At 41.0% G+C, this 27949-nt stretch overlaps 1 protein-coding gene across 2 annotated transcripts in view; it reads left to right on the top strand.

The window, feature by feature from the left end:
• SYT9 (synaptotagmin 9) overlaps positions 1-27949 on the top strand; it is a 189817-nt gene that overhangs the window by 52196 nt on the left and 109672 nt on the right. For both annotated transcript variants that reach the window (XR_011995106.1, XM_072725732.1), the window contains exons 2-3: positions 2058-2409; positions 11645-12191. Coding sequence is in view for 1 of the 2 variants with exons in the window: in XM_072725732.1 (XP_072581833.1) it covers positions 2058-2409; positions 11645-12191 (899 nt within the window). In the remaining variant the exon portion in view is untranslated. The remainder of the gene's footprint in view (positions 1-2057; positions 2410-11644; positions 12192-27949) is intronic.

Below are 27949 nucleotides of genomic sequence, written 5' to 3'. Positions count from 1 at the left end.
CTCTCTCCCTGCCTTGTGTTAAGGCTCCATAATGTGTGATTTCTGGTGCCCCTTACTTTGCCCCCACTGACTCTCCTTCCTGTTGCCATCCCTGCCCTTGCTGCTCTGCACCTGGGAGTTTTAGTTTTTATTGTTTCCTTAGTGTCACTTCATTTGCTTGTGTTAAATGTTCAGTACTAATTAGCTTTAACTTTAAAACAATTCTAGAAATTCCTCAACGTTACTGGTTCACTGATGGATTGATGGAACCCATCCTTGTTTTCAGTTGCTGTAGAGTTTGCTAATCCCCTTTCAGTGGGACTAGAGGAGAGAAAGGTGGCAGAGTTGAGCTCACTAACCCATGTGAAACTCTTAGTATTGTCGAGCAGAGATAGAATACAATTTCACCAAAAGGACAAAGATTGATGGGGAGGCATAGAGGAGATACATTAGATCCATCACCAGCCCTAGCAGCTGGCGTTCTCTCAAGAGCAATTTTTCATGAAGAAACTGTTTTATCATTTCATAAGAATGATCGAGTATCTTCAGAGTCATGCTGAAAAGCACACGGATGGTGGGTGGTCAGCTTGGCTCAGTAGGTAAGTGACTTGCGGTTGGGCCTCACACGCATGTCTCAGCAGAAAGACCAGTTGTTTCATGTCGTGGATTGTTGGCATGCTGTGGATAATTGATAATGTGAAAATTAACTTATTCCTAATTATCTCCTTCATAAGAATATGAGTCTATGAATAAAGTATGGAATGTGTCTGTCATGTTTTCCCTTGTACAATTTCCTAAACCGAGCACAGTACCTGGCATGTAATGGACATTCAGAAAACTTGGGCTGAAGCAATGCAAATATTTTGATGATGGACAGTAAAGGCAAAACCTGGGAGAATTCTTGGAGCTCCTGAGTGTAATGGAGCACAGTAAGGGCAGGTGCGAGTGTCCTTTAAAATAAGGGGTTTACAACCACCACAGTGCCAGGAATGAGTTCAGGTTGATGCCTTGGCCTCCCTGACTCCACTGAGGCACAGGGCAGAAGCCTGAAGGGGGGTGGGCTGTATTCTGGGAGTTAGGGGCATAGCTACTGCACTGCCATGGGCCCTAGCTGAGGTCACACGGTCTAGGTAGCAGATGCTATGGTTGCCTTGCCATATCCATTCACCCTCACCACTTCAGCGCGTGCCTGCTGACCTCCAAAGGCCAGCCTCTGCATTTATTTGAATGTGGGAGTTTGGGACTGCACCACTTGTGCTGCAGGTGGGAAATGCCCCGTGAGAGCTGCCCTCCAATCCCTGACTAAGGGAGCTGACGTTTTACGTAACCCAGCTCCTTGCCTCTTGTGGGGGTGACTGAGGTGTGACTCTTGCCCAGGAGATGTAACCTCCATCTGTAGTGACTGGCTTGGTAAAGCCTCTTTTGCTGGCCGCCTTCCCTGGACCACTTCCTTACTCCTCTACCTGTGTTTTCTTCACTTTCTAAATAAACCACCTGCCCTTGAATACTTGTCTCGGGGAGTGCTACTGGGAGACCCAAACTATGATGGCTGGTGCTGGGTCCCGGGCACCCGGCCACTGGCTGTAGGATATCCTTGAGGCTTCAGAGGACTTGAGCTTCACGTTGCTTAGATTCTTCAAAATCAATATCAGAAAGAGAAAGAAAACATTCCAGTTTCTTTTGATTTAGAAAACTGTTACACAACTCCCAAATTCTATTACACGGCTCTCTGAAATTACCGAGTCATTTTTAAGGACTGCTGAAACTGTCCTGCTCACAAAACCCCAGTGATTTATGTTGCTCTGGTGTAGGGTCTCAGTTGCCTTAGAGGGCATTCCTAGTCTCCCTGAATATATCCTGCCTCTTGCTAGAGCAGACCGTTCATCGTTTGGAAATACTGCCTGCCTGTTACCTTCCCTATGCTGTCTCTGAGTCCCACTGTCCCCACGCCAGAATCAGGTGACCCTGCGGCCAGCTCCCGAGGGATGAATGGATGAAAGGGTCATCTGCCTGCAGTGTGCAATGGATGGGCCCAGGAAGAGCAGCCACACTGACCTTTGATCTTTGCTTCTTTGCAGATATCTCGGTGAGCCTGCTGACCCTCGTGGTCACTGCCTGTGGCCTCGCGCTTTTTGGCGTGTCTCTCTTCGTGTCTTGGAAGCTCTGCTGGGTTCCGTGGCGAGAACGAGGCCTGCTGTCTGGTAGCAAAGACAACAACCGGGAACCTCTTAACTACACGGACACAGAGACCAATGAGCAGGAGAACAGTGAGGGCTTCTTAGACCCTCCCACCCCCTGCCCTGACTCCTCCATGAAGATCAGCCACACGTCCCCGGACATCCCCCTCTCAACCCAGGCGGGGGGGCCGGAGAACTGTGCCCATGGCGTCCGTGTACAGCGCCAGGTCACAGAGCCAACCTCGTCGGCCCGGTCAGTAATGCCCCCTTCCTTTCTGAATGCAAGGCAAGGACCACTCTCTTTCCTCTCTTGCCAGTAGTAGCATTGATTAGCGCTGGAGCCCGTAGCCTTTCATACGTCCATTCAGTATTAGAGACATGAAGATGGGAACATGAAGGAACCAGTGGGCTCCTCCTTCCCTCTCCTGAGCTCCCTACGTAGGCTCCACTTAGCCATAGTAGTAGAGTTACATCACCAAGACTTCCCATGTCAAGTACTAAGAACTTCATAGGCATAATTTTACGGTAGTTCACAACTTTGCACAAGATGCCAAAGTTATCATTTTCGTTTCACGAAAGAAGAAACTTAAGTCAGAGAGTTTATTTTTTTTTAAGATTTTATTCATTTATTCATGACACACAGAGAGAGAGAGAGACAGAGAGAGAGAGAGAGGCAGAGACATAGGCAGAGGGAGAAGCAGGCTCCACGCAAGGAGCCCAACGTGGGACTCGATCCCAGGTCTCCAGGATCAGGCCCTGGGCCAAAGGCGGTGCTAAACTGCTGAGCCACCGGAGCTGCCCAAGTCAAAGAGTTTAAATTTTAAAAAGTCATATGTTGATATGCCCTGATTCAGCCAACACCAGAGCCTGAGCTCTTAACCACTCTTCCTGCTGTCCTCCTGGTGCTATTGAATTTATGCCCCATGCTTCTGACCTGCCCTAGCTGTCACACACAGGCTGTCCCCATAGTACACAGAGTGGCTCCATGTCTGACCTTCTTCAGCCTTTGAAAGGCCTAGAGCCCCCAGGCCTAGGGTTACTTGCTTTCTATGGGTGGGATGCTCTGTGCTTTAAGCAGGAGAGAAATCCTTTAGTGCAGTGATAAGCAGCAAGGGTTCGGGGGATCAGGTGAACTGGCTTTACTTATGTGCATGACACTGGACATATTACTTAACCTCCATGTTTCCATTTCCTTTTCTGTGAGAGAGGAATAGTAATAATAGCAACATGTGGGTGGTTTTAAGAATGAAGCATTAGCATGTACATCATGCCCTTTGTACAGGCTGCATCTGGTAAGCACACCAAAGCCTGAGCTGCCATTTTGATTGCAGTATTGCCTTGGTCATGATCATTTTCATTGCAACTGGCGTCTCCCAAGACTCAGATGGGGCACAGATGTGGCTTTGAGGTTAAATAGCCAATTCCCAATCGCTGGATGTAAAAATCCTCTTTCCGTAGGAGATTTCAAGAAGAGAGATGGAGAAAGCAGCTTTTTTAAAATGAAAATTTGCCTGAGCGATAGAGGAATAGCATGTGCTGTCATTTGGAAAGTATGAGCACAGTTTGGGGGCATTTTTAAAACATCTTTTTTTATTTGTTCTCTAGAAACAGAAATAAGATTTTACCCTTTTTTTATGTTAATCGAGTTTATCCTAGAGACTCTGCTCATTCACATTAAGTGGGATGGAATATGACAGTTTATAATTTAATTTTTCCACAAACCTATTTTAGCATCATTTCCAATTCTGAATCAAAGAACTAAACCTAAAATATTCCTCTGTAAGGAAATGAATGGTTGTTTGCCATTTGATTTAGAAGAACTCCTCAGATTTTATCACTAGGATTTCTCTTTAGATATAGACTTAAATATAACTGGAGCTCTGTTTGATGCTGTCATGGCATTCATGTAGTGGTGCAGACTTGGAAAAAAATTCCTTCAGTATTTCAAAAACTAGAATCTTTCAGATGAAGTATCCATTGAAATCATCTCCTATTTGTTTTTACTCTGCCTCTTAATTTTTCTGATCGAGTCCCCATTGATACAAGGTGATAGTACTGTGCTTTTATTAGATTATGTAGCTGAGGACTGCTATAATTCTAATGAATTTATAGCAGTTGTATCACTATAATTATCACTATTTATTCTAGAAAATATATAAGTAATCTACACCTCAAGAAATATATTTCATTTAAATATAAAAACTGTGGTAAAAAATAAAAGTAAATAAAAACTGGTATCTTCAACATTGATTTATGGAAATTGAGTACAAGGAAAAAAAGATAAAAAGAAGCAACAAAGGAATTATCCCTATAAAATCAATTTTACATTTAGATTTATTTTAGTTTTGGAGTCACATAATTATCTTTTATGATGGCCAAAATCAAGTTTAGTAAAATCTGACCTACCATAAGAAAACTAAATTCTTTCCAGCTGCATTTGATCTAATACTGATAATCTGCATCATTATGCATTTAAAACATTCTTACCTAAATTACTACTGACCCAGTTTTAGGGGTTATGTCTGGAAATACATATCTATGATTCATGGTCTCACCATAATGAGTGGTGTGTCATCTTCTAATTCTTTAGGAATTGTGTTATATTATAAACAAACACAAAACCTTTTTACTGACAAAATGGGAGAAATGATGTTCCAAAGCATTTTTAACATTGTTTTTTAATTAATATTTTTGATACTGAATTTGGGGAGGGAGCAGGTACTCTGTACTGAGATACCTCTAAACAGTCTGCTCTGCTAGTTCTTATTTCCTTTTCTTCTCATTATGCTCTTTATTTTCTCACTCCTGTCTATTTCTTTCTTACTGATTCTCTCCTACAGTTGTTGTGATTTGTTCCAGGGGCCTTAGGACATCTCCTTGACCCAGAGCACATAAGACCTAGACTCCCAGTTAAGGGTGTCTCTACTGTCCCCGAGATCCATTGGCATAGCTTCTCTCATAGCATTGACATTGGGAAGCTCACCGTCTCCTGGCCTCTTGAACTTGACTACATGTGGCCCCCCACCAATGTCTATGGAGTGCCCTAAAGATGAGCGTTGTGTTATCTTCTCAGAAGGTTTCTGGTCAGGATGACTTTCTCTTGTTTTCCCAAGATCAAGCATGTTAACATTCTATTTCTACTTAGCTCAGTTACTATTAGAACCCTGCAAAGTTCCTGTTAATTCTTTGCAGTTTAGATGAAATATCTTTTCTGTAATATCCTGGGAATATGGATTTTTTTTCAGAATGCTTCAATACCAGAACATTTTTAAGATCTCTCTTCCAAATATATAAAAATCCCTGAATCCTCAAAATAGAAGGAACCTTGACAGGCCATCTAATGCATTTCCTGGTTCACATCCCGAGATGAAAGTCCAACCTATTTTATTAAGTCTTCTCAAACTTCCTAGGTAACACTTTGGTTTTATAAAAATTTCAGTGACCACACTGCCATCTTTTTATCAGGCCTGTTAGGGCCTGCACGTTGTTGCCACAGTCTCCTGTCAGCTCACCAAGTCAACGCCACATGGCACTACCCTGGAGGACATGGACTTACTAGGAAGCTTTATCTGGGAAACCTTGTCACGTTCCACCTACCCTAGCCTCTCTCTCAGTGTCTTCAGAACCTCCCACCTTTTCCTGTCTTGAGGCCTTTGCACATGCTGTTCCCTCTGCCTGGAATGCTTTTCCTTTTCCTCTCCAGCTCCAGTGTCCCCCCTACAGAATCACCTCCTCAGAAAGACCTCACCAACCACCCTGTCTGAAGTATGTGCTCTTGCCTCCACCCCTTTGCACTCTTCATTCCCTCACATGCTGCCTTGCTTGCATTTCTTCACAAGGTTGAACTCTCCAACTAAATGATCATTCACTTGCTGGTTGCCTGTACCCCCTCTCTAATCTGTGAGTTCCATGAGCTCAGAGACCACATCTGCTTTGTTTCTCCCTATATATCCAAACCTTGTGCAGCCCCCGGCATAGAGCACATAGAGCAGACTTAGCATGGATGACTAACAGAATACCTTCATCAGTATGCAGCCACTTTTCTCGTGTTCTGCTGACAAGAATGGCAAAAGGCCAGAAGTGTAAACTGAAGAAGGGCCTATATGGGATGAAGCTAGAGGAAGACCTTTTGTAACCTGTTTTACCTTCATCCAGAGCCTTACACGAGGACTTTTGGCCTTATCTCTGGAGTCACAGAAATATTCTGACAGAGTTGAAAGAAGATGACAGTCATTGAACTTTAAATTTGGGTCCCATGGCTGGCCACAACTTGGTATGCTGGGGTCAAGTGTCATGATTACTCAAGAGTACCACAATTCTATTAAACTATGCTTTTGTAGGTGTGTGGTGAAAACATTAGTTAGGTGTAAACATTCAAAATGCAACAGTTTTTTGAATTACTCTTAGATGTTTCTTCAGATTTTAATACACTGACAGCTTCAAAAATGGAAGCTGCTTAGACCTCTTTTAATTCTCATGAGGTTCTGAAATTAGATGTAAATGTACATTTTCTCTACTGGGATTTAATTATTGGAAACCAAACCATATGTCCTTGGCATTCATATATTTCCTCAAGACACTTGTATTAAGCATCTGCTACATGCAAAGTTCTATAGCATGTGCAGGTCATAAAAAGATAGATAGATAGATGGATAGATAGATAGATAGATAGATAGATAAATAGATAGATAGATAGATAGACAGACATCCCTGACCTCAACAGGTCCATAGCCTAGTTGGGAAAATAGGTGAGAAGAATACCAGTTACACACATTGAAGTGCTCCAGTTGTTCTCTAGATTAATCTGGCAGGAGTGTCTCAGATGCTTGGGACAGGGTGAATAGGGGCTATAAGGGGCTGATTCAGGCCTGTAATGAGGAGGCCTGAACTCAGTTGGAAGCAATGGGAATGGAAAGAGGCATGAGTTGTAAGCTACTTTTGAGAAGGTGTTGGTGGACCTAGGCTTGTCATATAAATAGGGAATAAAATATTCTAAGTGAAACCAGGATTTCAAACTTGTTTAACTTGGGGGATGTCGAGGATGTAGGTCATGTATCAGAGTATCCAACTGCACTTGACTACATACCTCCACGGACCAAGGTGTGATGCTTACATCTTTGTTATATCATCCATTCTGGAAACCTCTGAATCCTGTGCTAAGAAAGGTCCCCATTTCCTTCTGCCCTGTAGTCAGTTCACTGCATCTGCTCTGAGACTTCCTCTTCCGAGTCTGCCTGTGGCTCAGGACAATCCAGCTCTCTCCTCTCTATTACCCAGGGATTTCAATCGTATCTTCATTGTTCCCAAACTGCCCTGTCTTGACTTGAACCTAGTAAAGAAACCCATGTGGTTCTGAAATCACAGTTTGCTTCTCTCTTTCCTCTCCTTGAATCCTGAAGCTCTGTCAACACTGGTGCTCCAGATTCAGGGAAGGGATAGGCCAAGTTTCACCTCTGAAATAGGGTCACTGAGGTGATGGTGGATAGAAGAGCACATACTTGCCTATAGTTGCATGGAGATGCAGAGGTGGAAGGGATTGTGGGAATGATGAATGTTGGCTCTCCCACAGACCCTGGATGGAACATGTAGGCATATGTAAGGAGAAAGCTTCGGGGACACAGAGTTGAAGATCCTATCCTGCTGGAGAGCTGAGATCCAAGATGGCAACTTACTTAATTTCCCTATTGAGGTCTATAGCATCAGCTTGGAAGCTAATAATATGAGGCCAAGTTAATGTAGCCAGGCTCTATGAGAGTGCCATTTCCTCCATGACCATTTCCCAAGCCAGGGGCCTCTCTCTCTGCCTGTCTGGCTCCTTAATGTCTGGTCAATTCTTATCCTCTTCTGACCTGCTGTGTAGTCAGTGTTTGACTAACTTGCAGGCAGTGACTAGGGTTTGCGTTTCTATGCCCTCTACCCTACCTGACCCCTTGCTTTGCACATTCATATTTGGTGAATTGTGGTACTGCCCTCTTTCTTAAAATCCAGTGGAGGTAGTTGGCTATTTGGGTGATGGTTCAGGGACTTAAAGTGGGACCCTGGAACTGGTTAATTCAATTTTGAGGAAAGAGAGAAGGGAAAGCTTTTTACATCTGGGATCTTGCTTCTGCTAACCTGAGGCTACATATCAGCAGGAGGCTCATAGTCCTTCAAGCATTAAAGTGTTTTTGAGTTTGTTGTGGGAAATATGCTTTACAGATTTTGTTAATCATCTTCAAAAGTAATCTTTCTCCAGGCTCAACCACCAATCTTCCAAATCAGATTGGCACAGCAACCTCCAATCTTTCAGTTCTCTTCCACAATCTGAAAATGTCCTCCCCCTGCACGAAGGGAGAATGGGAGGTGCGTCCAGCAGAGGATCTTCCCCTCACTGTCCAGCCTCTCTAAGGACAGCATCAGAGTATGACTTATTTACAGAGGACCTTGTCTCTCAGCTTTCCCTTTCCCACCCCAGTCTTTGGAATCCATTCTTTCTCCTTCCTTTCATTATGCACATTAAGTCCTGAGAACACCCAACATACAGGACTCCTCAGACCCTCTCAGGGGACTGTCTGCTTCAGACACAGATCCCTCCTTGTCATACACTCTGTGACAGTAAAATTCCAGACCCTTACCCTGGAGGCTTCTAGTTTACTGTAGTCAAAGGCCACCTCCATTGACCATTTTAGAACTGCCTCACCTGGGATGGCAGGAGCCAGATCAAAAGATTCTGTCCACCCTCCCCCCCGCCCGTGCCTCGATTTGGACTTGGTTTTCCTTCCCACCTCCATGTGAACAATCTATGAGAGCTATGGGATGGATATTGATTTTCCATTTCCTCTCCTTTGTCTTCTTCTCATCCCTGGGACAGCCTTTTTAGCTCATGTCTCAGCCCAGAGAGCTGCAGAGGTTATGTGGAGGGGCAGTGAATTACCCTGGTTCCCTGACTGCTTTGAGCTTCTCTGGTCTGCTCACCCACCCCCCAACTCCTGTAATCCCTGACTCTCTCCTGAAAGGAAATTGAAAGTGATTGAAAGAGAGCCCCAGGGAGCGAGCACTGTCATGGCCTGTTACAGTCTGTGCTGTCTGCTTTAAGCCACTGCCTTATAGTTGGATTTAGTGGGTTTCCTAATAGTAAGTGTGGTTCTGATTGGGGGCAGAAGTATTGAGAATGAAATTAGTGATGAAGAACATTTGGATAGATGATTGTGTTCAATCTGTGTTTTATTTAAAAAAAAAAAAAAAAGACTCTAGCTCTATTACAATTTTGAATGGAGGCATCCTGTGCAGTTGGGATCTTGCTTTGGTCTTTGAAGTAAGATCTCTTTATGATGTCCTCCCCACCTTACTGCCTCGATCTCCTGGCAATCCATTGTGGTTAGGAAAGGCAAAGCACATGGGACTTATTTCTTCTGTTCAGATTTCCTGTCTAAGAAAATGTATAAGTAAAACAGAATATGTTCCATTGCTAAGCAGTCAGAGTCATGTATTTTAAATTTAAATTTACATGGCAGGCCTAGCCTACAGATAGGGTTAAGACAAAATGTTGCTATGATGAGTCTAAAACCAGTACTCAAAAAACTCAAGGTAAGTTGTTAGGCACAGACAGTCTGCTCAACAACCACCTTGGGAGAAAAGTGGTAGCCAAGTGGCAGGGTCTGGGTCTGGCATAGACACAGGACTGGTGTTCCATCAGACGTTGGTACAAAGAAGGTATGTATCATGGGCCTTGAGGAAGCACTTTTAATATTTAAGCAGGATCACTAGACAGTTCTGGAATGATCTGTTGTAGGTGGGAACTGACACCAGACCCAAGTATGACCCTTATTTCAATCCAGCGTAGAAGGAAAAATCAACATCAAAGGCCAGAACTGGTACTAGCCCCTTATGGCCTGTGCAGAGGGCTGGGCACTTGCTGCTCCCTGCCAGTCTCTTCTGCCCACAGACCCCAGTGGAATGAGACTGGAGCTCTGTTCCAGGCCTACAGAGGGCCAGTGTCTGGACAAGGGAATGGCTGAGCTTTACCAGCACAGGGAACCACTTTTAGGTGTTTAACAGCATTCCTTCCCCTCTCCCTCCCCCTGAGAAAGCATAAGATGCAGAGAAGACTTCAGATGGTAGACTTCTTTGTAAGAAATTAAAATCTGACAACAGAGACTTTCAGATGACACAGTTTTTGTGCATACGGGAATGTATGTGCCTTTGGGGTATCCGCTTGCAGTGGACTGTGTTGGCCCTGACAGGTCCATGTGACAGTTCCATGACTGTGTTTTTGCTGTGCCGTGGAGGTGATTGGTGACCAGGAGCATATCTGAGGATGAAGAGCAATGTTCAGCAGCACAGCATCTACACCACAAGGGAGAGTAGTTTCAAACATGTTTGGGGGTCTCTTAATCCCATTTTACATCTTTATTTCATAAAGTCATCTCAGGAAAGGAAGAGAAGACAGACTCAAATGTTTACTCTGCCTCTCCAGCTATTTATCAATCCCTCAGAGACAGCCTGGCTATTCCTTTCACCTAATGGTGGAGAGAGGCTACTTTGGTTAGAAAATACAATATAATGACTCTGAACTCTGAGCAAAAACAAAGATAACATGAAAAACAACCTTGTACGTAAATGACTACGTCTCTCAGTTTATGAGAGACCTGTATCTCACACAGATACAGCAGATTTCAAAGAGAATTCCAGGGAAACTACTCACCGAAACCAATAAGCTGATAGGGTGAAGAGTAAATTCTCTCGGCAAATATTTAATTTGCAAATATCAGTATTCGACCTTCTCTGAATCCCTACATACATTTATATGGCTTACCTTTAATTTCTATACTCTTAGAGTTTATTACAGAAATAAAACCCTTCCTCTTGATCACTGATCACCCACATAGTGTGACAGGAGCTCCGTCAGGGAGCTGCCACTTGTACCTGTCACAGACAACACAGTCCACTGCAGGCAGACACATCCTGTCACATGCATTCTCACAAGAGCTAAAACTGTTCTTGGGATGAAATGCTTTGATTTGAACCAGCAAGAATTTACTTACTAATAAAGTTACAAGCCAGTGACGGGAAGTACTATGTGATTTAGAGACAGACGCATTTCTCCTAAGACAACACAAAGCTAACTATTTCAGTTTCAGGATGACATTATGTATAAAGGTGAGCAATTTTATTTTGAAAGCAATTTGTACAAATCTTTACATTCTACCAGCCGAATAAGCTTCTTTAATGGCATATTAGGTTAGAAAGTGCATTAAACCTTAAAAGCTCCAAGGTCACATGTTACTTGGTTCATTTCCTGATCCCGAGCCTCAATTTTGAGCTTCGAGCCTTGGGGAGCAGCTTACTCACATTGATGAGCATTTTGAATTTAGGCCAAAAAAAAAAAAGGCCCACAGATGTAAGCTTTTAAAAGGGCATAACAGGCTACCTACATCCCAGGCACAAGTTTCTGAGAGACCTGTAGCTAATGAGATTGTAACTTTGTTCTCTCTTGCTCTTCACTCAAGGCATAATTCAATCCGAAGACAACTCAACCTGTCAAACCCAGACTTCAATATCCAGCAGCTTCAAAAACAGGAACAGTTGACCGGAATTGGTCGAATTAAACCAGAATTATATAAGCAGAGGTCACTGGATACTGATGATGGGACTAGGGGTAACAGCAAAGCCTGTGGGAAACTGAATTTCATTTTAAAATATGACTGTGACTTAGAGCAGCTCATCGTGAAGATTCACAAAGCTGTCAATTTGCCTGCCAAGGACTTTTCTGGAACTTCAGATCCTTATGTCAAGATCTATTTGCTTCCTGATCGGAAAACAAAACACCAGACTAAAGTGCACAGAAAGACCTTGAACCCTGTGTTTGATGAAGTGTTTTTGTTTCCAGTTCCCTACAATGACCTTGCAGCACGGAAGCTTCACTTCTCTGTGTATGACTTTGACAGGTTCTCTCGCCATGACCTAATCGGCCAAGTGGTGGTGGATCACTTCCTAGACTTGGCTGATTTCCCCAGGGAGTGCATCCTTTGGAAGGATATCGAGTATGTCACTAATGTAAGTCCAACATTTCTCCATTTGGGGGGCAACTTCTTGGTCTGCGTGCAAACAGATTATTTACACCTTCTTTTATTTTGGGGGCAAAGTATAAAATTCATGTCAATGTCCAGATAGCTGTTGTTTCAGAACCTTCTTGTACCTTCTCAGAAATGGGTCTTTACCAATATTCATTTTAAAAGTTCCCAGAATTACTCATGAAACAGTATTAAAGAATAACAATCTCTCTTTTCTACTTTCTAATTCTTAGCTATCCCCTAATTGGCAGTAGATATTATCTGCCCTCCTTACCACATTTTCTGTAGAGCTTTCTTAGGTTATTTGCACTAAATGGATCTTTGCATCCTATTAACTGTAATCTACAGCTACGAGACCGTTGCCAGACTCTCTGAGAGCATTAAATCCTTGCCCATGTTCCCAAGTCAGCTCAGTTGCATTTTCCATGATCAGATCTTCCTCTTTAATCCCAGAAGTGAGAATGATTGAGAAGAGTTGGCACCACATTTTAAAATACAGAGTCAAAGTGACAAGGAGTTCAGTCTGAAAAGATGTGCAGATAATGGCAAAACTAATCTATGGAAGGTCAAATCCAATTTAGAGCTCAGGAGAGAGGGCAAAAGTGCTCTGTAGTGACACCACATACCTGTGTTTACATTTTAAATGAGATTGCAGTGGTGATATTATTACTCCATTTACATCCTTTCCACTGTCCTGCAGATGTATTGACACTCCTGAAAGAGGAGAATGGACTCTCTTAGGGTAACTCTGATACTTTAAAGCCACTTCTTTCTTCCAGATTCCCTCAAGCAACTCTGCTCACACATCTTCTAGAATACAAGCCCTACTGAGGCCAGCATCGTTTTCATTCTCTGCCTTGGCATGCAAAGGCACCAAGCACTATAATCCTCCCTCAGCTCAAATGATGATCCAGCTTGGAGTTTGGAGTCCATTAAGTGAAAGGCTCTCATTCTGTTCAGGAAGAGAACATGCAAAATCTCTGCCCAGTGACCAAATACCCACACTAGTACTTTCTCGCTCTTGGCTGCCTTTGTGAACTGGGGATTCACTCACACTTTTGCTGTTTCAAAAGACACCATCTCTTCACGTGCTGCAAGATACCAGTGCCAGGTTTGTCCTGACTCAGATAAGCAAAGAGTAGCATAGAGTTTGGCTGGCCCTTACCATAATGACGAAGAAAGGGAAGAAAGAACTGGAGAAGGTGCAGGGAACATCAGTTGATGAAACTAAGATGATTTGGGAGATGGGAAAAGGAATAGATCTCTTCAGTCTTGAAAAGGTCTGTAAATCCAAAAATGGATGCTGGGGGAAGCAAGGACTATATCGCAAATCCCATTTGCCAAAATCAGGAGGTAGCATGAGAAGCTTTAAAGAAACAAAATGGACAGACTGTTTATACTAAGATGTGAGTGGCTCAAGAACAAACTTTTACTGAAGTATTTACCAGGTTCCCTGGGGAATGAGCTGAGATATTGCTGGCCAGTAGGGACACTACTTGACAGAGCTTGGTCACACAGTCTGGTGTGGCATCCATTTATATTTTTTGACAAATGGATTCCACAAAATAGCTGGGATGATTATCAGAAAGCTCAACAGGGATCCTCCTCTGAGTGAACTTCTGAGAGACTTTATGGGCAGAGTAACACTGAGTACACAGTAGCTGATAAAAGTCTGGATAAGGCTGATCCCTGGTGGAAACATCTAGAACAGTTTCCCATGGGATGAAAATAGAGAATGGCAGAGACCTCCTGCCCCTGAAATCACTGCCATTTTAGCACTTCACTGAGAGTAAGAGTTTCTGTGTCTATTGTTGGAGAATCCTGGATTTCCACTGAGTGGAGAAGACTGTAATATTATTTATTAAGGAGGAAAACTTACAAGGCTAAAGACTTCAGAATTCTCAGCTCTTTCCTCAGGCGAATAACAAATATTCTGAGCATTGATTTAGACCTTTGGATGGGCAGCAGGGGAGAGGAGGTTTTGAAAATGGAATTATAGTTTATGTCATAATCTGCCATATAGTTTTTTTTTTTAATTGAAGTATAGTTGACACATAGTGTTACATTAGTTTCAGGTGTACTGCCCTATAGTTTTTAGAATCCCATTTTCAAAATTGTTATTTGAGGCTATTTTGATTGTCACTTTGTATAGATACTGAGCATGAGAGTCTGAGGTTTGCCAAGTTTCTATTTTTGTAGTATAGCATGTAGGGGCACCTGGATGGTACAGTCAGTTAAGCATCTGACACTTGGTTTAGCTCAGGTTGTGGTCTCAGGGTCGTGAGATCAAGCCCTACTTCAGGCTCCGCACTCAGTGCAGAGTCTGCTTTTGATTCTCTCTCTCCCTCTGCCCCTCCTGCTCATCATGCTCTCTTTCTCAAGTAAATAAATAAATCTTTGTAATATAGCATATATATAACGCAGTATAGATAATGTACACATACAGAGTAATGAGGGAATAATTAAATGAACAGGCATGAACCCGCTGTTCATCTGAAGAATAGAACAGAACCAATATTTGTGCTAACCCTTGGGTTGTCTTCCCTCCTCACATTCCCTCTCAGTCCACTCCTGCCAAGCGGAAAACACTATCCTGAATTTCATTTATATTGTGACGTATTTGTAAGACAATATATTGTCTGGTTTTGTCTGTTTCTGCTTTTCAAAGCTCTTCTTTGACTACTTTTTTTCAGCCCACTTTGATTATGACGTTTAACAATAGAGTTCAGTAGAGCTGCGGTTCATGTATTTTCATTGCTGTTTAATATTCCATTGCATTATAGGTGACAAACTAGCTTTCCTGCATTGATATTTGGGTGGTTATTTGTTTTTAATGATTCTGAATAATACTCCAGAGAACAGGGATCCCTGGGTGGCGCAGCGGTTTGGCGCCTGCCTTTGGCCCAGGGTGCGATCCTGGAGACCTGGGATCGAGTCCCACGTCGGGCTCCCGGTGCATGGAGCCTGCTTCTCCCTCCGCCTGTGTCTCTGCCTCTCTCTCTCTCTCTGTGACTATCATAAATAAATGAAAAATTAAAAAAAAATTAAAAAAAAATACTCCAGAGAACATTTTGGTGCCCGTCTTCTAATTTACAAATGCAATGCTTCCTCTGGGGTGCATCCCTGATAGATGTAAGGTGCACATGCGTTTAGCTTTCCAAGGCCACACAGAGTTCCTTTCCACAGTGACTGTCCAGACTGGCCCTTCCATTGGTGGGATAGACAGTTCTTGCCTTCTACCTCCTCATCAACTCTTACAGATGCCACACTATTTAATATGTGTGTATGTGTATGCCCGTGACATGGTAAATAATTTATATTTCCTCTGTTGTCAAGTTGAGCATCTTGCATATGTTTATTGGTCATCCGCATTTCCTTTCTTGCACAATGCTTGTTCAGCACTTTTACCTCTTCCTTATTGATTTCTGTATGCTCTTTGTATAGGCTGGATGCAAATCCTTTGTTGATGATGTGTATTAACAGACATTATCTCTCAATTTATGACTGTCTTTGTACTCACTTGATACTGTCTTCTGATCAATAGAAGCTCTTATGTTTAAAGTAGTAAAACATAACAGTATTTTCCTTCATAAGTTAGTGCTTTTGTGTCTTTTTAAAGAAATCCTTCCTTACCCTGTGTCATAAAGATATTTCTCCTATTTTCTCTATTAGAAGTTTTAAAGTTTTGACTTTCCTAGTTATGATTTTCATCCACCCAGAATGAAACTGTAAGTGTATTACAGACATCCTGTATTAGCTCAGGCTGCTGTAGCACCATATCGTACGCTGGGTGGCTGAAAAAACAGGCATTTATTTCTCACAGTTTCAGAGGCTGAAAAGCCCAAGACCAAGGTGTTGGCAGATTCAGTTCCTTGTAGCTTTCTTCCTGCTTTGCAGACAGCTACCTTCTCAATGCATCCTCACATTTTTTTTTTTTAAGAGTTTTTTAAGTAATCCCTACCCGGCCCTCCCAGGTAACCTTCTCAATGCATCCTCACATTTTGGGGCTCAAACTCACAACCCTGAGATCAAGAGTTGCACACTCCACTGACTGAGCCAGCCAGGTGCCCTTCTCTTAAAATGCACTAATCCCATCATTGAGTCCCAACCCTCATGACCCCATCTAAACTTAATTGTTTCCCCAAGAATCCGTCTCCAAATACCATTGTGTTGGGTGTTAGGGCTTTAATATATGAATTGGGGAAGGGTGGGAGACACAAACATTCAGTCCCTGGTGCATCCATGTTTTTCCATATGGATAACCAGTTTCCTGGCATATCTTTTCAAAAATCTGCAGTGCATGCTCTGTCCCACATATATTTCCATATATCAAGAATCTATTTCTGAAAAATTTTTTATTCTGTCCTTTTTGACTATATCTACCTATAGTACAATTTGCAAATTACTGTCATTCTGTAATAAAGTTTAATATCTGAAAGGACAGTCATCCAACCTGCTTTTTCTTCAATTCAGTCTTGGCTGATATTTGACCTTTCACATAAATTTTAGAATCAAATTGTCAAGTTAATAATTTTTCAGGTATTTGTTTGGACTTGTACGAAGTCTGTAGATTAGAGAAGTTTTGCATGTTTTGTGATACTGAGTCTATTCACAGTATTCACAGTATTCTTTCATTCAAGGCTTGTAATTTTCTTCACGAGGATCTTGCATGTCTCTTGTTAGATTTATTGGTAGGTGCTATACTTTTCATTATTTCAGCTGCAGTTGACCCTTGAACAACACAGGTTTGAACTGCTCGGATCTACTTATACGTGTATTTGTTTCATAAATCCAGTTCAGTGCTGTAAATGTATTTTCTCTTCCTTATGATTTTCTTAATAATATTTTCTTTTCTCTAGCTTACTTTATTATAAGAATACAGTATATAATACTTAAAATATACAAAATACATGTTAGTTGACTATGTTATCCATAATTCGAGTCAACAGTAGGCTATTAATAGTTAAGTTTTGGGGGATCAGCAAGCCTAACCTTCACGTTGTTCAAGTATCAACTGTAGCATTTTTTCTAAAATTACATTTCCTCACTTTTGCTGCTCTGCCTTACTAATGCAGTTTAAATTTTGTATATTTATCTTCAATTTGACAATCTTGAAAAATTCTTATTAATTCTTATAATTTGATTGCAGAATCTCCTGAATTTTCTTTGTAGATAATTAGACATGTGAATTGTGATAGTTTTGTTTTTTTTCTAATCCGTATGCCTTTATTTATTTTTAAATTGAGTTTACAGACTAGGATTTCCAGTATAATGCCAAATAATAATTGTGGTAGTAGTCATCCTTGACTGTTCCTACTTTTAAGTGAAATGTCTTTAATATTTCACGGAGTAGGGGATGCATGGGTGGCTCACTGGTTGAGCATCTGCCTTTGATGCAGGTCATGATACCGGGGTCCTGGGATCGAGTCCCATATCAGGCTCCCTGCAGGGAGCCTGCTTCTCCCTCTGCCTGTGTCTCTGCCTCTCTCTCTCTCTCTCTCTGTGTGTGTGTCTCTCGTGAATAAATAAATAAAATCTTTTTTTAATATTTTATTTATTTATTCACGAGAGACACACACACAGAGGCAAAGACACAGGCAGAGGGAAAAGCAGGCTCCACGCAGGGAGCCCGATATGGGACTCAATCCTGGGTCTCCAGGATCAGGCCCTGGGCTGAAGGTGGCACTAAACCACTGAGCCACCTGGGCTGCCCAAATAAATAAAATCTTTAAAAAAATTTCATGGAGCATGATTTTTCTGTAGATATTTTATGGACGTCTTTATCATATTAAGACTACATCCTTCAAAAAAAAAATGTATCCTTCCATTCCTAGTTGACTAAGACTTTTTATTATAAACATTTGTTTTGTCAAATGCTATGATCCTGTGAGGTTTTTCTCTGCTTTACTTTTTTTTTTTTAAAGATTTTATATTTATTTTAGAGAGAGAGAGAAAGAGAGCATTACTGGGGGAGGCAGGGGGGGGAGGAGTAGCGGAAGAGACAGACAGACTTTGCAGTGAGTGTAGAGCCTAACACCGGGCTTGATCCTATGACCCTGAGATCATGATCTGAGCAGAAATCGAGAGTTGGATACTCAACTGACTGAACCATTCAGGTGCCCCAGGTTTTTCTCTGCTTTAATTTGCTATGATTCTATGAAGTTTTTCTCTGCTTTAATTTTCTTCTTTACTCAATCACATTTATCAGTTTTCTAATTTTGAAACAATCTTATATTCCTAGTATGATTCAAACTGACTTTGATGTATTACCTGTCTCATACATTGCTAATACTTTGTTTACATTTTTTTTATCTGTGCTGATGGGTGATGCACGTAATTTACTTTTTTATGTGGTCCTTATCTGGGTTGGAATCAAGGTAATTCTTGATTTATAAAATTAGTTGGGAGACTATTTTGGATACTTTCTTTTTTATTTTATTTTATTTTATTTTATTTTATTTTATTTTATTTTTTTATTTTGGATACTTTCATTTGCTCCCCCTTGGTGCTCCTGGAAGCTTTGCAGGGTTTTGTTTATTTTTCTCTGAAGTGAAAAGACCTCTTTTAGTCTCTGGCTTCTATTTGGGTTTTGGAAGTGAGCAAGGGAGGAGAGCGAGGTTGGCATATTTATTCCCCTAGATACTCTCCTCAGGGCATATGTAGGCTGGCAAAAACTTTCAACTGAAAGCCTCAGTTCTAAATATGTCATTTTTTTGCGGTTGTTCTTAGAATGTTTTCCTGAGGATTAAAAGTGAGGGGCTTAAAACTCTCAGCTACTTTGATTCTGGCATTACAAAGCTATCATTCCATAGTCCTCTGACCTCCATCTACATTTGAGAAGTTGACAATTAGCATAATATTTATTCCTCTGTGTGTATAATTTTTCTTTTCTTTCTTATTGCTTTCATTATCTTGCTTTCTTCTTTAGGGTTCTGTAATTTTACTATGACATTGCTAAGTGGTGATTTCTTTTTATTTATCCTGACAGATTTATTGGGATTCCTGAATATGAGATCGATTCTTTTTATCAGTTCTGGAAAATTCTTACCCATTTACCTTGCCTAATATCTCTGATGGTCTCTTTTGTTGTTCTTGTTTCGAGCATACTTTCAATTCCCTTTTTTATTTCTTTCATCATTCTGTACATAGTGTTTTTTATATTCTGTGACTCCTAACTCCAACTTGGCAGCTCTGATTTTTTTTGTTTGGTATTTCCATTGGCTCTAACTCATCATGCCTTATTGCTCCTTGTATTAAGTGATTTGTGATTGTACGCTCATCTAGCTTGGAACTTTGTCAGTGGAAAATTTCAAGCTCTGGTTTTAAATGCATTCCTTCAGAGATGATTTGTGAGCTGACCAACATGGAACCATTCTAACTAAATTTCAAGCTTGAGGGTTTGGGGGCAATAGAGAGTCAGGGTGAATATAGGCTCCAAATGTGTAAGTGCAGGCTTGTATTAATGGTTAGATTCGGGCAGGGGAGCCTTTACCTTGCTTTACCTAGAGCAAGTCCAAGACCAAATATATTGCCACATCGACTTATGCAGGGGAGAAGTTCATTTTTGCTTAGCCTTTAAGGATGTGTCCCTTAATCTTTAGGACTTTGGCTTTATGCATGATTCTCCTATAGTCTAAAAACCAGGCACTAAGCCACTGGAGATTCACATTTATTTCCATTCAAGCTCCAGATCCAGAGCTTATTTACTTCCATGGATTCATATTTTCTTACTCTTTCTGGCCTCGAAAAAAAAAATTCCATTACTGTCCCATCAGCTCTGCAATGCATTCAAAAGGATTTTGTGATCCAGTATTTTTAGCTGGAGGAATTTCTGTGAGCATTTGCCCTATTGCTGGAAATACCATGTGCTATATTATATTGCTCAAAGTTTGTCCAAAAAAGCAGTTTTTACTTGTATTAACTGAGTAGTAATCTCTGTATTGTATGTTTGCCTTGTGGCAAAGAGCCAGAAAGAACCTTAGAGGTTCTGTAATCTGAAATCCTCCTTTGGCACATAACACTGAAGTGGAAGGTTCAGCCAAGGTCACATAGCTGAATAATGGCCACACAGGAATTAGGACTAGGGTTTTCAACAACCAATTCATGCAGTTCATGAAAAGGTGTCTCAGAATTATCGTATATGCTGGTTTACTTCTCTTTACCTAGCTAACTCCTATGAAGCTCTTAGATCCCAGCTCAAATGCCACTTTCTCAGAGAACTTATATCTGAGACCTGGAGTAGGAGAGTAGGTGTTTTTGGTATTTGCTTTTATGACACTCTGTACTTTTGTCATTACTCATCGTGCCTTCTCATATGTATTTATTCAATTTTTTTCATTCTCCATTAGACTATTCTGGAAGTGCATGGACCATATATGTCATGTTCACTACCGTGTGCCCAGCCTCTAGAATGGTGCCTGGAAGTGAAATAAATAATATACACTTACTGAATAAAATGCAGCTCCTTAGGAGGGGCTAATTTGGTGAGGCTCTAGGGACTGATTTGGTTAGGAAGTGTTACACAGTGCTGAAACATAAACTAATCTTTTCATTTAAAAATTTTTTTGTTCTTTATTTCCCCAAGGAGATTATGGGCTTTGTAAATTTAGCAATCAAATAAAAACTAATCCTCACACTTTCTTGTGAAAGAATAAAATATGGCAATTATTGAGTGTAAAAACAGTAGTTTGATTAAACCTCTCAACAAAGCCATATGAATCAATCATACTAGGATGCATCTCTGTGGGACATGTGTCAGTCAGTAGAAGAGAAGACAGCATCCAGGGGAAGGTCGGAGTTGGGAGGACACGAGTTCAGTGGTTTGGGTGAATGTTGGTTGTCCATGCCTGAATCTAGACATTTTTGTATACCTTACTCATCACTGGCTGCCTCACAATAGGCATTGCACGTTCAGGAATCTCTCAATGGCACTTAGAAACTGATTCAGAGGGATACCTGGGTGGCTCAGTGATTGAGTGTCTACCTTTGGCTCAGATAATGATCCTGGAGTCCTGGGATATAGTCCTGCATTAGGCTCTCACAGCGAGCCTGCTTCTCCCTCTGCCTATGTCTCTGCCCCTCTCTCTGTGTCTCTCATGAATAAATAAATAAAATCTTTTAAAAAAAGAAAGAAACTGATTCAGAGACTTTTTTTGAGAATGTACCATCATCTCAGCAAGACTCTAATTTGGGGGAGATGCTGGAGTTTTCACAGGGTAACAGCGGAAGTCATGAGGTTCCCTCCATGCCAGTATGGATCCCAGTTCAGAAAAGGAAAAGGTACAGTTTACAATAGTATAGAATCTCTTTTAATGTTAGGAGTTTTAAAACTTTACATTTCCATCAAATTTTGACTTGTGAGTCATTACAAAGTCCTGTATTTTTCAGTAGGCTGGTTTAGGAATTATCCTGTTCCATCTTCCAAGTTCCTGAGGCCATTTTTAGACCTGATAGAGGTAGATACCTGGAACTACTCAAGAGCAAATATAAGTATCCAGGGAAGCCAGTTGAATGCAAATGGGGCAGGCAGTCTCTGTTACTGAAGAAGTTTATCAGTTTAACCCTGTTTCAGGGATTCCTGGGTGGCTCAGCAGTTTAGCACCTGCCTTCTGCCCAGGGTGTGATCCTGGAGTCCCAGGATTGAGTCTCATATCGGGCTCCCTGCATGGAACCTGCTTCTCCCTCTGCCTGTGTCTCTGCTTCTCTCTCTCTCTCTGTGTCTCTCATGAATAAATAAATAAAGTCTTAAAAAAAAAAAAACCTGTTTCATTCTATTGCACCATTAGTCCTGAGTTACCATCATAAGATTGTATGGCTATGTCAGATTCGGTGTGTCGTCTTGGTAGATGTGTAACATCTGGCTGCTAGGGTGGAGGAACAAGAAGGGGGCCTAATTTGTAGCATTTGTTTATTTCTGTGGTGTAAATACTCTTAGCAGGGCTGATTTCAAGCTATCAGTGTGACATCACTGAAGGTGGAATTGGCAAATGATGTTCACATTGGCTCTTGCAAGCTGGTGCCAGTTGATAAGAGCTGGCTCCAGGACACTACTGCATTTAGTGCTGAAAATACTAAGACTGGTTGGATAACTGATCCTAAGGGAACAGCAATTCGTAAAATCCCATAGAAGTTTCTGGTTTCCAGCTGACGACAGGGAAGCCAAGTTCCTTCCATAATGTGGATGTGGGTGCAGTCAGCTAACCCTGGAGTCTCATGAACTGAATCTTCATGAAAATCCACGGAATCCCACGCTATCATTTCTCCCATTCATGATCCTTCAGACATGCTGTCCCCCTGACATCAAGATTATTCAGAAGTAGCAAGAAGTGGCACAAGTGTAGAGCAGAACATCTGAAGGAAGAAGCTACTAAAGCTGCAGGTCTCTGACGGAGAGACTTGGATAGGCTTTATCCTTTCAGAGAACAAACATTTGCTTTTCTAAGTGAAATATATGACAAATACAGTGTATATGTAACATATATGTAAGATTTAACAATACTAACAAAATCTACATTAGTCAATCCAGAATTTAGTTCAAGAAAGAGAACATCATCCATCTCTTTGAAGCTCTCTCTATGCCTTTTGTCTATCCCCCAAAACTCCCCAGAGATAATTGATAAACTAAATTTTTTTTAATTTTTTTTTTAAGAGAGAGAGTGAGCAGGCAATAGGGAGGGGCAGAGGGAGAGGAAGAGAGACAACCCTAAGTAGACATCTTGCTGAGTGCAGAGCCCGATGTGAGGCTCCATCTCACGACCCTGAGATCATGACCTGAGTCAAAATCGAGTCAAATACTTAACTCACTGAGCCACCCAGGCACCCCAATAAACTGAATTTTATCTATAGTTCTCTTGTTTGTAAAATCACTTTACCACATAAGAATAGGTTGTTCGATTTTGCCTATTTTTGAAATTTATGTGGATAAATTATATGTATTCTGCAAACTGCTATTTTCAATATTTTGTTTTGAATCATTTATGTTCATGTATATACTGTAGTCCTTTTTTGTCTTTTTAAAATTTTGGGCAGGGGTATTTTAGCATTCCATTGTATGGTGTACCATACTTATCTAGTCTTTTGTCAATAGATATTTGAACTAATTTAAGTTTTTTTCTATTTTAGGAAATGCTGCTATATGTATGCTTTCTGTACATGTCTCCTGGTAAAAATGTGCAGGAATTTCTGTGAGGGTATACACCTAGGAATGCAGTTGCTAGAGCAAAGAACATTATATCTCAAAGAGATTTGACCAGTGAACAATCCCAGCAACAGTACATGAACCTGTCTTTCCAACACTGAGTATTACTCCATTCTCTATTAAATTAACCACAGATTCTTTGGAATTTTGTACAGTGACAGTTATTCCATTCATGAATAAGAACAGTTTTGCTTTTTCTTTTCCTTTTGACTTGTCTCCCCACATCACCCTTTTTGCTTGCTTTGTTGTATCTGCCAGGACTGCTGGTACAAAGGCCCGTAGAGTAATCTTTGCCTTTTTCCTTATCCTAATGCTTTGAAGGATGCCTCGGTGGCTCAGTCAATTAAAATCTGACTCTCGATTTTGGCTCAGGTCATGGTCTCAGGGTCAAGAAATCGAGCCCTGCTCGGGCTCTGGGCTCAATGTGGAACCTGCTAAAGATTCTCTCTCTCTCTCTCTCAAAAAAAAAAAAAAAAAAAAAGATTCTCTCTCTCTCTCTCTCTCTCTCTGTTTCTGTCTCTCTCTCCCCCTTTCCTACCCTCTCCCTCTGCTCCTCTCCCCACTCCTATAAATAAAATAAGTAAATCTTTTTTTTAAAGGAATCCTTTGAATTTTCATACTAAGCAGGACATTGGCTATAAATTTTGAAAACCTGAATGGATATTGAGTTTTATCAGATAATTTTTATGTATTTATCTAGATGATCACATATTTTTGCTTCTTTCATATTTTAATGTGATAAAGTATGTTGTGTTATTTCCTAATTTTGGTAAAAACCACATTTCTGTGGTAAATCCAACTTGCCCATGATGTGTTTTTTATATACATAGATATACATAAATGTATATCTGTAAGTAAATTAATGAGTGAGATCAGCTTCTAATTTTATTTTCTTGTTTTCTGTTCATCTGGTTTCATGATCAAAATGAGTTGATGGAGCATTCTCTTTTCCTATTCTCTTGAGGATTTTGTGGACAACTGAAATAATTTTTTCTTTCAATATTTAGTAGAACCGACCCATACAACCTTCTACGTCTGGTATAAAGGGTCTGCCAATGTTAATTCTCTCAGTTTTTATTTGTTTGAAAGTAACACTATTTCACATTTACAACTGAGAAAACATGAGTAGACAGGTCTTTTGTGGATAATTTTTTTTCTCAGCAAATGAATCTATTATCTCCTTGCCTCCAAATGCTTGGTTTTGAGAAATCAGGTACAATCTAATTGTAATACACTTTTTTCTTCTCTGTATTAACATTTCTCTTTGCGATTTGATAACATAAATGTTGTGGATTTAAAAAAAATTATTATTTATCTTCCTTAGGATTCACAGGGTGTCCTGAGTCTGGGGATGAGTATCTCATTAATTCTGAAAATTCCCAGCCACAATCTCTTCAAGTATTGTTTCTCCCTGACACTTTCTGTTTTTTCCTCCTGGAAATACATATTTTTAGACCTACTCACTCTGTATTTTATGTTTGTTCCTTTGTTTACTTTTTTCTGTTGCTGATGCATCCTGGGTAATTTTTAAAGATCTGTCTTTCAGTTCTATATATCTCTCTTTATCCATTTCTAATTAGCTATAGACTGAATCCATTGATCCTACCAGTTATTAATGCAGTTTTCATTCCTAGAAGCTTTGATTCCCAAAGCTTTGGTCATTTGTATAATCCTCTTTCACATATTCAAGATCTGTTAAAAATTTCTTTAAGCCTATCAATCTATTTATATAATACTTTCAATCAGACAATTATAAAATAATACGATTATAGACTTCACTTCTGCCTGCATTTGAGACAAAAGGAAAGTGTCAGAAAGAAAGAGTAGTACTTACTACCTCTCAAACTTTCCATCAGGAAAGTAAAGCTTTCTTAGAAGTCACACCAGTGTCTTCTGCTTATTTCTTACTGGCCAAATCTGTGTCTAATAACCACATTTAAGAATGATATTGAAAACACAATTTTCAATTTTTCACCCTCTATGCTGGAATGTGACCAGATGAGGGGGTTAGAAATTAATGTCAAGTTATTTGGTCCCTAGGGTCTGCCCCAGTGGCACATGAGGAGATGCTCAAGAACTTCTCATTGAATATGAGTCTGAATTGCAATATCTCATCTAGACACACAAGTAGGTGGGCAAGGAGAAGGACAGAGCAGAAAGCTGAGCAAGCAGGCTGGCTCTGTTGGGATTCCTGTGTAACGTACATGGAGGCAGTACCAACAGCTCAAGAGATAGCAGGGTACTGATATTTTTCTCTATAAAATCTACCTATATTTTCATTTTTTTAGGTGGAATTTGGAAAAGAGAACATTTATAGGAGAAATAAAAACACTTATAAAAAAACTCTATGGATTTGTATGTGAATATTTACAGCAGCCTTATTCATAATTACCAAAAATTGGAAACAAATGTCCTTCAGTGGATAAGTGGATAAAATATTACATCTATACTATTAATACTATTGATGCTACTGAATAGTATTCAGTAATGAAGGGAACAATGTGTGCATGATGCACACACAGTAACATGGATGAATATCAGATGCATTATGCTCAGTGAGAGCAGACTGAAAAAGCTCCATGCTGTAGGATCCTGTATATGATATCAAAAAAAACAGACTACAGGGATGGAGAACAAATCAGTGGTTGCAAGAGTTGGGGCCAGGAGATGCAGTGGGTGCAAAAGGGCAAAAAAAAAAAAAAAAAAAAAAACCAGACTACAGGGATGGAAAACAAATCAGTGGTTGCAGGAGTTGGGGCCAGGAGATGCAGTGGGTGCAAAAGAGCAACAAGAGGGAATTTGGGGGAACTGATGGAACTGCCTATATAAATGTGGTGGTGGGTACAAGCCTATGTGCATAAGTCAAAAATCTCATTCAACTAACTGAATTTTACTGTATTTAAATTAAAAACAAAAATTTCAAAATCACCTTTGAAAGGGAAAATAAATAATTAAATGAGAAAAAAAAAAAAAAAGCTAATGAAAAGTCAGAATAGGTAGAGTTTGAAAATACCGAGAGAGTAGGATAATCAATAGAACAAGTTCCCTGAGAAAATAGGGGACAAAATCCAAAATACAGGTCCAGGGGTTGACTTTAGATACACACAGGGACATTGTTTTCTTTGTTAACAGGGGTTAGTAGGAAAAGGACAGGAGCAGAAGCAGGGAAGTTTGTAGATTTGGAGATGCATAATGGAAGATAAAACATAAAAATGTGTGTGCCAAAAAAAATGGCATGAAGATTTCACATGAAGGATCAACATTAATCAACTGGTGGTAGCTGACTAGAGGGCTGTGGGAAGGTTTAAGAAGCAGTATCATAGCCCAGCAAACGAGAAGACCAGGATCCAATAGCAATGACTGCCATAAGCCTTGGACAACCAATTCTCTTCTGTGATTCCAGTTTATTCTCTCTAATTGCTCACTCATGTATGTGTTCTCTATACATACTATTCTTTGTCTGCAATGACCTTTTTTTCCCGCTCCTCTTCTCTGTTCAACTAAATGTTACTTGTCTTAGAAGTCCCACACTCAACCAACACCTCATTAAGTCAGCCCCCGCACCCACTGTATCCACCCAGAACAGATCAGGTGTCCAAAGTATCCTATATGCAACTCTTCAGAGCCTTGATCCCATTTGACTGGAGGTATCTGTTGATCCTGACCCACCCCACTAAGCTAGTTGCACCTTGAAGACAAAGTCTGTGACCATGTCTTTCTTTATTAACCCAAGAAATAGATGATAAATGCTTTTGAGTAAAAAAAAAAAATGAATAAGTGAACAAAACGAGCATAGCTCCAATATAGTGTGTGTATCTGGAGTAGGGATTCCCCAGAAGTAGAGGCTGGGAGGGATCCTTGTGCAGGTGATTTCCTGAGGCACTGCTCTCACGTGAAGTCTGTAAGGAAGTAAGGGGAGGGGGATAGGCAAGGGTGAAGGTCTGGTGAGAGCCTGTCTTGAGCCTGATCCCATAGGCAGCTGTGGAGCATGAAAGGCACCACAGGGGTATCCCATCCTGAGTCAAGCAGAGTGGGCTGCCCTTAAACCCTGAACTAGTTTGTCATCTGCTGCAGGCCATTTCTGGGGGAGAGGGTGTAACTTGTCCGTGATTTTTAAGGTGACTGCCTTTGGCGGAGGGCAACTCTCCCAAGAAGGATGCAGCTATGAACTGTTAGCAGCCAGCAGTCAGCAGCTGAGGAATGGGTGCAGCAGTCTGGCCAAGGGGATGTGGGCATGACACAGTGGAGTCTACCGCAGTGTGATAGAACAGCACATGGGGACCCAGGGGAGACCCTGACTCGCGTGGCCTCTGAGATGGAGGGTAATGATGAAGGAGGGAAGGGACTCTTTCCCACCCACCCCCATCCCATCTTGCATGCTCTTTTTACAGCCAAGAGTCCGCTTGCTGCCTGGGGGAAGGTACCGAAGGCAGGTGTGCGCATTGTGAGCCCAGCGCTCCTGCGGGAGAGGCTGGCATTGCATGGAGCTGGAGGGGGCTCCCCTTGGCCTCCCCTTTACACAACCCAACAGCTCCTCAGCTGAA

The sequence above is a fragment of the Vulpes vulpes genome, chromosome 11 (genome assembly GCF_048418805.1).
Source record: "Vulpes vulpes isolate BD-2025 chromosome 11, VulVul3, whole genome shotgun sequence".
Taxonomy (NCBI): domain Eukaryota; kingdom Metazoa; phylum Chordata; class Mammalia; order Carnivora; family Canidae; genus Vulpes; species Vulpes vulpes.
Note: the sequence above shows the minus strand (reverse complement) of the source record. Positions and strands in the feature narration are given on the sequence as shown.